The following is a 12,071-nucleotide window of genomic DNA, read 5'->3' as shown; positions in this document are numbered from 1 at the left end:
AGTCAATCGGAGAAAGACAACTATCCTATGATCTCCCTGATATGAGGAAGTGGAAATGCAATGTAGGGGGTTTGTGGGGTATGAAAAGAATAAATGAAACAAGATGGGATCGAGAGGGAGACAAACCATAAGAGACTCTTAATCTCACAAAACAAACTGAGGGTTGCTGGCAGGAGGGGGGCAGAGAGAGGGTGGTGGGATTATGGACATTGGCGAGGGTATGTGCTAGGGTGAGTGCTGTGAAGTGTGTAAACCTGGAAATTCACAGCCCTGTACCCCTGGGGCTAGTAATACATTATATGTTTATAAAAAATTTAAAAAACAGGGACACCTGGGTGGCTCAGTTGGTTGAGCGGCTGCCTTCAGCTCAGGTCATGATCCCAGCGACCTGGGATGGAGTCCCACATCGGGCTCCTTGCTCAGCAGGGAGCCTGCTTCACCCTCTGCCTCTGCCTGCTACTCCGTCTGCCTGTGCTCCCTCTCTCTCTCTCTAATAAATAAATAAAATCTTAAAAAAAAAATTTAAAAAACAACAACAACAAGAACAAAACAAAGGTGCTTCGAGCCACAAAAAGACACGGAAGAACTTTACATGCACATCACTAACTGAAAGAATCCCATCTGAAGAGGCCACAGACTGTACGAATCCAAATGGAGGACATTCTGGAAAAGGCAGAGCTACAGGGAGGTGTGGGGAAGGGGTGACCAGGTGCAGCACGAGGCATTTTTAGGGTGGTGAGACTATTCTGTAGGGTACCATCATGGTGGACACCCATCGTCCATTTATCCAGACTCATGGAGTGGAGTGTACCACACCAAGCATGAACCGTACCACAAGGTATGGACTTTAGTTAATAATGCTGCGTCAGTATCGGATCATCGGTTATAACCAACATCCACAGCAAGACGGTAACAGCAGGAGAAACTGTGCGTGTCAGGGGCAGGGAAGTAGAAATACGTGAATCTGGTACATTCTGCTCAATTTTCCTGTAAACTTGCAGACACTCCGAAAATGTCTATTAATTTAAAAAAAAAAAAAGCCACGAATGTCATCTTTTCACGTGAGCAGCTTTCAAGAATGTCCATAAAATCCCCACATCCTTGGGGCGCCTGGGTGGCTCAGTGGGTTAAAGCCTCTGCCTTCGGCTCAGGTCATGATCCCAGGGTCCTGGGATCGAGCCCCGCATCGGGCTCTCTGCTCAGCGGGGAGCCTGCTTCCTCCTCTCTCTCTCTCTCTCTCTGCCTGCTTCTCTGCCTACTTGTGATCTCTGTCTGTCAAATAAATAAAATATTTTAAAAAAAAGATTAAAAAAAAAAATCCCCACATCCTTGATCTTATTTTATCCGCACGCCCCAACGCACAAGGAACTCCGCTTTTTCGGGCCGTCCCTGTCCTCGGACGGAACAGAGACTGCGCGAACCTTCTCGCTGGGACTTTCAGCTCCAAATCCGGTGCTTCCCCCTACATCCGAACCTGCCGACTCACACCCTGGACTGCGGTGTTCATGGGGCAGTGCCTGTCTCGCGCGCTCTGATCCGAAAGTGCTCAGGGTGTGGGGTGAGGGTGGAAGGCACGGACGGCCCGAGGGTGTGGTCGGACGTTGTTAACGCGGGACGGGACACGGGCGCTGACCCCGGGAGAACGGAGGCGTTTCCACCCGCAGACACACGTGGGTTTGAATTTGAAATCTGGCCCTTAGTCCCTCTCCCCACGAGCCTGCGACGGGGAGCCCGGGGGGCGCAGCAGCTGCGGCCTGGCCCGCGCGCGGGGCAGGCTGGCTCCGGGGTCGGTTCCTGCCCGCGGGGTCGGATGCCCCGACTCCCCCGGGCTCCCGCGGCCCGCCCGCTGCCTCCGCCCAACATCGACCCAACACCCTCGCGGGGAGTCGGGCCCCGCCCCCGCCCAGCCCGGGGTCGGCCGGAGCAGGCGCTCCCCGCGCGCCCGCAGACGTACGGCACAGCCTGAAGAGATGCTTCACGTCCGGCCACACGAGCAGGTGCTTTAAAACCGCGTCCAGGTCGTCCGCGGCGTCGCCGTCGCCGTCGCGCCGCGGCCAGGACTCGGTGATCACGGCCGACACCAGGGTGCCGAACTTCCACAGGTCGTGCTTCGAGATCTTCTCGAGAACGCTGGTCCCAGACTGCGGGGCGAACGGGCGCGGCGGCCGGTGAGACCGGCGGGCTCGGGACGGGCAGGACGCCTGTCGCCCCGCCCCCGCGCGGAGGCCGCCGGCAGAGCGGGAGCGTGTCCACGCGGTCCGCCACCTCCGGGCCGACCGGGAAGGAGGCGGCCCGCTCGGGCCCCACCCGCGCCCCCGGGCTGGAAGCCCCCGCGGAGGCAGGCCCCGGGCCGTCGTCCCCCGGACGGGAGGCTGCCGGGGAAGCGGCCGCGAGCTAAGCACGCGCTCGCCGGGACGGGCGACGGCGGCCCCGAGACGGGGAGCCAGGGGAGGACGCCCGCCCCGCGGCTGCGCCTCAGACGGACGAGCGCGAGCAAGATGCAGAGCAGCCGGGGCGCGGGGGCAGCAGCGCAGCTGCCTCCCCAGCCCTGACGGGCTCTCGCGGCGGGAAAAAGCCGAGAGCGCGAGGGCGTGCACGTATATACACGCACATGCGCACGCGCAGATATCTACACGCACGTACGTGCGCACGCAGGCGCATGCGCACATGCGGACAGGCAGAGGCTGTTCCTGAGAGGCCCCGCGGGGCGGCCTCTCTTCCCGCCTCGCAGACGAGACCGCGAGTGAGTTGACAGAATCTTTTCAGCTTCGTCCGTGTTTCCTCCGTTAATGGGCGGCGGGCCTGTGGCGGGCTCCCCCGCATGCCGCCGGCGCTCACACAGGCCGGCGGCAGGGACCGGCGCCCCCACGTTCCCTGCGGGCGGCGGGACGCTGCGCGGTGTGGGGGGGAGGGGCAGGGACGCGCCCCAGGCGGGAGGCGGTGCCGGGGCTCGGCGTGGGGGAAGCCGCGCGCGGTCGCCGAGCCGGGGGGCTGCCCACCTGGCAGGCCGAGCTCACGGCCTCGACGACGCACTTCTCGAAGCATCGGGACACGCTGTCTCCCCGCCCCGTGGCGTCCCAGTGGGGGCTGCAGAAGGCGCAGATCTGCGTCAGCGGCTTCTCCTGCAACCACAGCGCGCGCGTCGGGGCCGCCCGAGCCTCGGGGAACGCGACGCCCTTCCCTGCTCTCCGCGCCCCGTGGCGCGCGCGGGGAGTCCGCCCCGCCCGTGCCCCGCCCCCGCCCCGCCCCGCCCGTGCCCCGCCCGTGCCCCGCCCCCGCCCCGCCCCCGCCCGTGCCCCGCCCGTGCCCCGCCCCTCTGACCGCTGCCGCCACACGCCGGGACTCCCGCCCCCAGCCCCCTCCCGCCCTGCGGAGGAAGCAGCCGGCCGGCCGCGTGCACGACAGCGAGGCTGGGGAGAATCGGGGACCTCCCGCGGGTTTCTCCTTCCCCGGAGCGTCGTGTAATAGGAACCGAGCCACGCTCTTGTCATGTAGGAACACACCCTGACGTTCCCAGGGCCCCAAGCTTTAGCTAAAACGGAGCACACTTTGGTTTCCCTGTTTGTCACCCGGTTTAGGAAGGCTTCGGTCACCGGCAGGCCCCTTGGAGCTACTGCGTATGGGGGGGCTTTACTCCCCACACCGGTGGGGTTTCCGGTGGTAAGAACCCATCCCCTCCTCCTTCACGGGGATGTCCTCTGGCCAAACTAGTAAGGCTGCATCAGCCTTACTCCTGGCCCCGTGTCATCTGTAGGTTGTTGGGAACCGTCTGGCTTCCTCAACGCGCCCCGTGAAAAGAACAGCCCGACTTCTGGTACCTGCTTGATTCTCCCTTCCAAGTCCCCCATCAAGGACCCCTTCCAGTCGTACTCCACGGGGAAGTTGATTTCCACCAGGCGTCTCCAGACCTGCAAAGCACACGTGTCAGTGACAACCACCGTGACAACTAAGTACTGTGGTGAATTCTGTGAAAAAGGAAAGACTTTTATCGCAATTCCAGGAGCAGTGGCCACCTGGGACTTGACCCTGTCCTTGTCCCTGGTGAGCTGTGTCAGCGGCAAGTCAGAGCCACCCGAGACTTTGAAAAGGAAGGGCCCCGACAGGACCAGATCACCAGGATGGTCCTTCCACAGTGTAACTGGTTTTTATTCTGAAAGTATTTCTCTCGCTTGCCTTATTTCAAAAACCTTCAGACATACAAAAAAAAAAAGTTGCAAGAGTGGCCCAATGACACCCATATTTCTTCAACTGGATTCCCCAGGTGTTAATATTCAACAGCTGCTTTCTGTCTTCCATGCTCTCTCTATAAGAACTTTCTCTGCAGAACCCTTGGAAGAGAAGTCGCAGGTACCACGCATGTGGCCCTGAAATACTTGGGCAGGAATCTCCAAACACGGTGGCCCTTCTCCACGATCATGATGCCCATGTCACACTCAGGGCACATCATGTTGGCGGGACCCAGTCCTCTGTGGGAGGTGCTGTCCACACTCTGCTGTCCTGGAGACTGTCTCTCAACCTGCTCTGACTCATAATTCTCCCAGGAGATCCAGATTTGATTTTTTTTTTTTTTTTTTTTTTTTTTTTTGGTGGGAACTCTATGGAGTCAAGCCACATTGAAAATGTATTTTTGTAGGTCAGGCAGGGTTGAGAGTCTGCACCTTCCCACGGCTCGCCTGAGATCTCGGGACTGCTGTTGCATCAGAGACTTGCAGAAGGAGGTCAAGAGACCCCCTGTCCTGTCAGGGCTGACGGCCAGGTCTGCCAGATTTCTCCATGAAGTGCTCTTCTCCTTTGCATTAAATGGTCCTCTGTGGCAGGCCACTCTGGATATCCTGCTCCTTCATACTCCTATGCACCGAGTTCAACACCCATGGATGGATTTTGCCCGAGTCTATTACTCCTGCCATGTTACGGGATGAAGGGTGTTTTGGGTCTTCTTTTGTTTTTTTAAGCATGCTCCATGCCCAGTGTGGGGCTTAAATTCACAACCCTGAGATAGAGAGTCCCTTGCTGTACAGACTGAGCGAGCCAGCTGCATTCTTCATGGAAAGAAAAAAAAAAAAAAATGGACAGCCAGTTAAGAACCTGGCCCTTGATTTTGGCTCAGGTCATGATCTCAGGGTCATGAGATCCAGGTCCAAGTCAGGCTCCACACTGGACGTGGAGCCTGCTTAAAAAACAAAAACCAAAAAAACCTTTCTCTTCCCCCCCCCCCCCGCCTTTTTTCTGTAAACAAGTATCAGTGACTTGTAATCCATTCCTGGTGTTACTCATTTGGATGATGAAATTGACCTAGATTTGGCTAATCGTCCCTTCAGACTAGCTTCTGGGTCCCTTTTTAAAAAATGTGGAATGACTTTCAATTTATAGAAATCCTGCAAAGATAAGACAGAGTTCGCACGTATGCTCAACCCAGCTTCCCCTAAAGTTCATGACTTCCTTGGCCTCGGTAGGGCTATCGAAGCTAGGAAACAGGCATCGCTAGAGCGACATGAACTACAGACGCAGCCCTTCTCCATCCCAGGGTCTACGCTAGGATGCCAGCCCGCCATTAGGCCCATCCCCACCACTTGTCTCAGGCTGGCGCTGCACTCTTCATGCCGCCTCTGGAACCCGCTTGTCCTTCCAGAAGCACAAATCTCTTTGTGGGGATGGTATTTAGCAGCTGTGCCTGGGGCTCCCACTGTGCTCCTGGGCCTGGCCATCCTGATTTCTAGGCCTTTCAGTGGAGAGAGCTAGGAGCCACTACAGCTTTTTGGGTCATGAATTCATACCAATGCCGGCTGGTGGCTCCTGGTCCTCTACTGCATCTCCCTTTTCCACGGTGAGAAAGGACTCCAGCTCCCAACAGCGTCAACCCCTATGCTGTCCGCTCACTTCTAACAGGACACAGATTGCTCCAGAAGTGCTACGTGTGTTCTACCACCAACCGTGAAGTTTCTAAATAAAGTTCGAAACTCCTGTGTATTTCCTTCCCTTTGACCTCAGACGTGTTTCCTCGGAGGGAGAGTGCTAGAAGGTCTGTGCTCTGAGTATTTGGATTCATGATCTTTTCCCCTCCCGGTGAAGTAGCAAGTCTGAGACACAGCGAGGGTCATCAGCCCTGCTCACGTATGGTCTCAGCTGTGTGATTTTATGACCACCCTGTTAAAGTGTCCCTGTAGGGCGACTTCCTGTCGAAACCTGGTGAAATGAGCCGTTTGGTTGGCTTGCTCATCTCCCTTTCCACAGCTGTGTCCTAGCGCTGGCTGACAGTGTTAAAGAACAGAGCTGGGTTTGCCCCATCTCCCCAAACCATGGCTGCCTCCTCCGTAAGGGGGTGAGGCACCAGCGTCAGAGGGGATGCTCAATGACATTCTAATTAACATTATTTCACCATTATTACTGCATTTAGCTGATAATCATCCTCTCATGTCAATGGACCAAAGGCCATCCTGAAGTCATTCTTAATGTTTGGGGGATTATACCATTTGAGATCTTGAAACATTTAATAAGTTAGCAATTATAACTCAATAATCCAATCATTTTGGTGGGATTTAGGTCTTAAGATGCCTGGAATTTCACTGAGCAATTACAGAAGGCTTTCCTGATGCTTAAGAATCACAAGCTGATGGAGCACCTGGGTGGCTCAGTGGGTTAAACCTCCGCCTTCAGCTCGGGTCGTGATCTCAGGGTCCTGGGATCGAGCCCCGCGTCGGGCTCTCTGCTCGGCGGGGAGCCTGCTTCCCCCTCTCTCTGCCTGCCTCTCTGCCTGCTTGTGATCTCTCTTGCTCTGTCAAATAAATAAATAAATCTTAAAAAAAAAAATCACAAGCTGAAATCTGCAACGTTTGGGAGGCATTTTATTTTGTCCATATTCTGGTCTATTCTATGTGAGGGACCAACATGTACAGTCACCTTCTATCTTGATGGGAAACAGGCACTGACATAGAGGCTAGGTCTGATTAAGAGGCTGAGAAGAATCTGGAAATGAGCCATGAGCCACAGACACTGGTTGCATCACCCCAGGCAGACAGGGGAAGGAAAACCACAGATCGCTCCAGGATGGGAGTCCAGAACCGGATGCTCGGCATACACACTGCTGGCTCGCTGGCCACCAGCCAGGAGAACCTGCAGCCTCTAAGAATTATAAGCTTTTCGTGGCCAAGGTTTTTCTTTCGGGCATTTTCCTCAGTGGCCATCACCTCTCTAGTTTTGGGGGGGAATAAGAAAGAAACGGACAGGATGTGTAGAGAGCCCTGCAGGACCTAACCCAGTCCCGTAAAGCCAGAGGTGTCACACGGTACATTGATGGATTGCCCAAAATCTCACATCAAGCATGGAGATCATTTTAAGTGGGTTCTTCTCAGCACCGTGGAAGCTCCAGTGGTAGACCCTTTATAACTTGTTGGAAGTAGGAAGAAGACATTAAAGCATTAGGATAAAAAACAGAGGAAGTAAGGCACCCCCAGCCTTCAGCACGTCCCTTTCGTACCCCTCCATCTCGGAGCAACGCATCCACTCCTGCTTGGGTGACCCCTCCATGGGCCAGACCCCCCAGTGGCCCTTGTCCTCCCCCACCTCATCCAGCCTCATCCACCCTTCTAGCCTTTCTGAGGCTGATTTCCCTCTTCTTTGACTTCAGAAACCCTTCTGCCCAATCGCCTCTTCAAGTACCTCTTGTCTCCACTGTTTCCTGACATTTCAAGCCATAACTACCTCCCACCTTCCTCGATCAAGTAGAGCCCAAAGGCCCCTCGCCAAAGGCCCCATGTCCCCGCACCTCCCACGAGGCCTGTCACAGGGGGCCTGCAGGTGGTATGACCAGCACTGGGCTCTCCAGTCCTGAGGATGGAGCACCAGCCCGGGACCAGCACATCGCATCCCTGCTCAGACCCTTTTGGGCAGCGTCTCAGCCCACCAGAGCTTACCTTGATTTCCTCCTGATATCTGAACATGACAGCTGACGGGTAGGTGTGCCTAACGATGCTCTCCCGAAAAACGCCCCGAAGCCAAGCTCTGGTCCCAGCGACTGTCCCCTGGAATACGGTTTGCACGGAAATCTTCCCAGCTTCTTTTCTCGGCCCTTCGGCTGAATCCTGCTGCAGCAGGGGAGAGTAGGTGTGTAATGGTCCCCGAGCTGTGACTCAAGCTACTCGGGAGACACCACTTCCCAGTCCACAGCAACCCCTCGAGAACAGCAACCTCTGAGTCACAGGAGTGCTTTCGGGACACCTGCCTCGCCAGGGGCTACATTAAGGTGCTTCAATTTCCCTGGACTCTGGATTCACTCCGAGAGCTGACAACTCAGGCAAAGCAGGGGAGGGGCGGGAAGGACAAGCACGCCGCCCCCATGAACCACCCTAGCAGAGGGGATCTGGCCTTACCAATGAGCAGATCATGCCAGCCCAGGCCACGCCGGTACACCTTCTCCAGACTGGCTGGGTAAGGGTGCACCCCAAATGCAGAGCCACCAGCAGCTCAGAGACACCCTTCCCCCAGGGCACCATGCAAACCCCTGATCCTTGGCCACAGAAACAGCCCGAGGTGGGCCAGAGGTAAACCCAAATCCATGCTCACCTCCCATGAGGCCTTCCCTAGTCCCTCTCTCCCTCTGGAAAATCCGAGTTCCGTGGGGTGGCGGGCTCTGGTGTGTCCCCCCACCACAGCAGGAGCACAGCCGTATGAATGCAGGCGTCGGAACCCCCACCTCTGCAGTGGCTACCCCCTGAGGCCCTGGAAGGGTCTCCCCAGCTCTGTGCTAGCCTGTGTTCCTCAGCAGAGTTCCACAAGTTAGAAGTGTCAGGTCCCACCACAGGACTTGCTGCTACTCCTCCCTGCGGGATGCTCCCTGAGAACCACTGTGTGCCCTCCCTCCCAGCTGGTGGCCAAGCAGATGCTGTTCCCGCCACGGGAGCTGATGCTGCGGGGGAGAGGGCAACAATCCACAGACAGACAGACAGGCAGGCAGACATCTGGGCGTTAACCATGGTGGGTGCCAAGTAGGGAAAGTACAAGACATACGAACGGGAAGATACCCAGCCTGGGGCAGTAAGGGGCTCTGTCCCTAAAAATGAGGAGGGTGCCAGATGTGTGGGAGGGTGGGTAGAGGTGTGCCTGGCCAGCACGCCGGATCACTGGATGGCAAGAGGTGGCAACGGTTCTCAGCTGAAATTTGGACATCTCAGCCCTTGTTTAAAATCCCCAAACGGAGCAGCACCTTCTAGAATAATCCAGAAGCTTCAGCATGGCATGCCTTCCCTGCGATCTGGCCTTCCCTGGACCTGGCTCCTTTCCTGCCACAGTCCGTTCCTTGCAGGCCCTGGGGAACAGCAACGTTCCTCCTCCCTGACCCCGTGAGGGCTGTTTCCTCTTCATGGGAATGCAGGCCCTGCCCTTGGTGCCCAGGGCACCTTATCGACCCTCCGGCTTACTGTCTGTCCCTCGTGGTGCAGTTATGTGTTGACTGGGTGGCCCCCCAGAGACCTCTCTGGGAGGCGGGCCCTTGTCTCTCCCATCCCCCCCGTCCTCTGCACCGGGCCAGGCAGAGACGGGCAATTAAGTGCACAGCCCAAGCCGGAGAATCTAGGCTGGAAGGCGCACATGTGTGCTCCTTGCTTTTCTCACTCCGGTGTCCTGCCAACCCAGTGAACCCTCTGTGTCAGGACCCATCGGGAAGCTGGTTGAAAACTCTTCACTTTTGTTGAGTTCTAGTATTGCAAAACTTTTTGTTTTTATGGCATGGATAGAGGATTTTTACCATGATGTAGATTACACTGGTCTGGTATTCTGACCCACATTTAAGACTTTCTTTCTGCAGGAAAATAGACCCTAGAAAACTAACAGACTTCCTAAACATAGTTTATTTGGAAGTGGGCACCCGCCTGTGATGGTTTAAATGGTACCTGATTCATAAAAAGCAATCATCTTACCAATAATAGTTATTTTAAAATGTGTCTTTGGTATTTTAAAGAAGAAAGAGTGAAAGGAATAAAGTTAAAACATACATTGAATTCTTCTCCATCATTAACATCACAGTTCTGAATCATAATACAGTAGACAAAAAGTTGATTAGTCTAAATATAAAATCTCCTATCATTTTCAAATTGAAGCCCTTAAACTCAAGCATGCAGAGTACAGAACAAGAAGCAAATGTTTTCGTGAGCGGCAACGGGCGTGAGTCTCAGAGACATGGTGTCGGGTGAAGCAAGCAGACACAAAACACAGAAAGTTCAACAACATCCAAAACTCAGGTTTGGTGGTAGGAGACAGAAGGTGGTTCCCTCTGGGAGGTGTGTGGAGGGAGTAGAGGGAGAGGGCACAGGGCGCTGGTGTCTCCCTACAGCTTGATTCGGGAAACAGCACAAGGGAGGCTGTGCGAGGCCTGAGGTGTGTACTTGGGACGTGTGGAGCCGGCCGCTGTATTTAAGGAACAGTGTGCAGGAAATGAGGTCACGTGGGAACGACCATGCATGGATACGCACTTTGGGCACATATTTTGGGTACCTTGCCTGACTTCCCAGCCAGCTGTACTGTTCTTCCGTTAACCCGTTCATCTGATGTTCTGTATGTTGACCCCTGCACTGCCTCTCCACCTCCAACCGAAGCCCTAGGAGGGCAAGGGCGCAGACTGACTCACCAAAACATCCCCAGTGTATAGAACAGAACCCAGCATGGGGCAGATGCCCAACAAATATTTGAGGAGGGGAATCAGCCACTCTGTGTCCCTCTAGCAATCCTAGAAACCAGCCGATCTCCGTTCTGTAGTGAGGCCACTTTGAATTCCATACTTATCGTGGGTGCGACACGGTGTGTGTGTTCCACTTACCACTAGAGGCTTAAGTGAAATAATTCTGCAAACAATCTCAGCAGATAAGGCAGGCAGCTCGTAAAACTTTGGGTCTTTCGTGATTCTGCAGATAGTTTCATGAAGTTTCAGGCACACAGTCAAGTAGGACTGTATCAAGGGTTCCTCAAGAATCCTACCCCGCAAGGAGTCAAGAGAGATCATTGAAGTAATTTAGGAGAAGTGAGAAAACAGTACCCAATTTCCCTGACGGGTTCCTTCCCTTCAAAATACCTACAAGGAGGGCATGGTTCTGATCCCATGTAGGTTAACACTGGGAACGTTTGAACAGATCCCGAACTTATGACCAAGATAAAAAAGGAAACAAAGTCCTTTTGGTTTGCCTCCATGGTCTGAACTCTTTAGACAAAAGCAAGTGAAACTATTTCCAAGTGCAGTCCCTTATTTGAAAGAAAAAAACGCTAGGGGTGTGTATTACTGAAGATCAGGATACTAGATAAACTTGAAAAAATTTCAGAAAGATCCAGGGAGGGAGGGAGGGAGGGAGGGCTGGGCAAAAGTGCTAGAATGGGCGCTGTGCGTGGAGACCACATCTCACGTTCCCCTCTGGCACGGGGCCCGAGCTGATGGGACCTGACTGGAGCGTGGTGTGGCAAGTGGCAGGAGAAAGACACCGTGGGAGCGCTGCTGTGGGACCCAGGGGAGATCCTGAAGCCGTGGGGTTTGACATTAACAGAGATCTGACACCCCCACCATCCTGAACACCCTAAGAATTCAGGTGATGTGATAGGGAAAGAGCTCCAAGAATCTCAGGAAACACCTATCAGCACGTGTGGGTTTCTGCTGTTCTGCGTTCCGCTGGATAGTGTGTCCCTTCGGGGTGTCAGAGGACATACAAGTCTGTAGGAGCAAATGATTTCAGATAACCATGGAAAGCTAAGTTTGATTTTTACTTTGAACCGGCCTGACTTGCAAAAAACACACAAAGACCAATGTTAAAGAAATCCAGAACATGAGCGTGAATATGTAATATGGTGATCATCAAAAAAATAAATGGAAGCAAATGTGTAGGAAAAAAGACCGGATGGAAATAAACCAAAATCTTAGCAGCTGATATTGATTATTTTCCCTTAAGACAAAACCAAACCAAACCAGGATGTTAATAGCTTAAAAACAAGGTTGGATATATACTGAGGGCCTTCTGATTTCAACAGTAAATATGGGACACGGCCGGGCAGTTGAGGGGAGAGAGGGAGGTAACCTCATGCAAGACAGAGGCTACATT

General features: G+C 54.4%; 1 protein-coding gene across 3 annotated transcripts in view; it reads right to left on the bottom strand.

Annotated features, from left to right (window-relative positions):
• Positions 1–12,071, bottom strand: part of RNF213 (ring finger protein 213) — a 107,238-nt gene that overhangs the window by 65,911 nt on the left and 29,256 nt on the right. For 2 of the 3 annotated variants that reach the window (XM_080825748.1, XM_080825747.1), the window contains 5 exons: positions 10,808–10,961; positions 7,911–8,081; positions 3,819–3,908; positions 3,000–3,122; positions 1,955–2,141 (listed from right to left, as the gene is read on the bottom strand). In XM_080825748.1, the coding sequence (XP_080681874.1) occupies positions 1,955–2,141; positions 3,000–3,122; positions 3,819–3,908; positions 7,911–8,081; positions 10,808–10,961 (725 nt within the window). The remainder of the gene's footprint in view (positions 1–1,954; positions 2,142–2,999; positions 3,123–3,818; positions 3,909–7,910; positions 8,082–10,807; positions 10,962–12,071) is intronic. The other variant, XM_080825746.1, reaches the window with a different exon arrangement.

This window comes from Martes martes (assembly GCF_963455335.1).
Source record: "Martes martes genome assembly, chromosome: 16".
NCBI lineage: Eukaryota > Metazoa > Chordata > Mammalia > Carnivora > Mustelidae > Martes > Martes martes.
The sequence above is the reverse complement of the archived record's forward strand: the minus strand, read 5'-3'. Positions and strand labels throughout refer to the sequence as shown.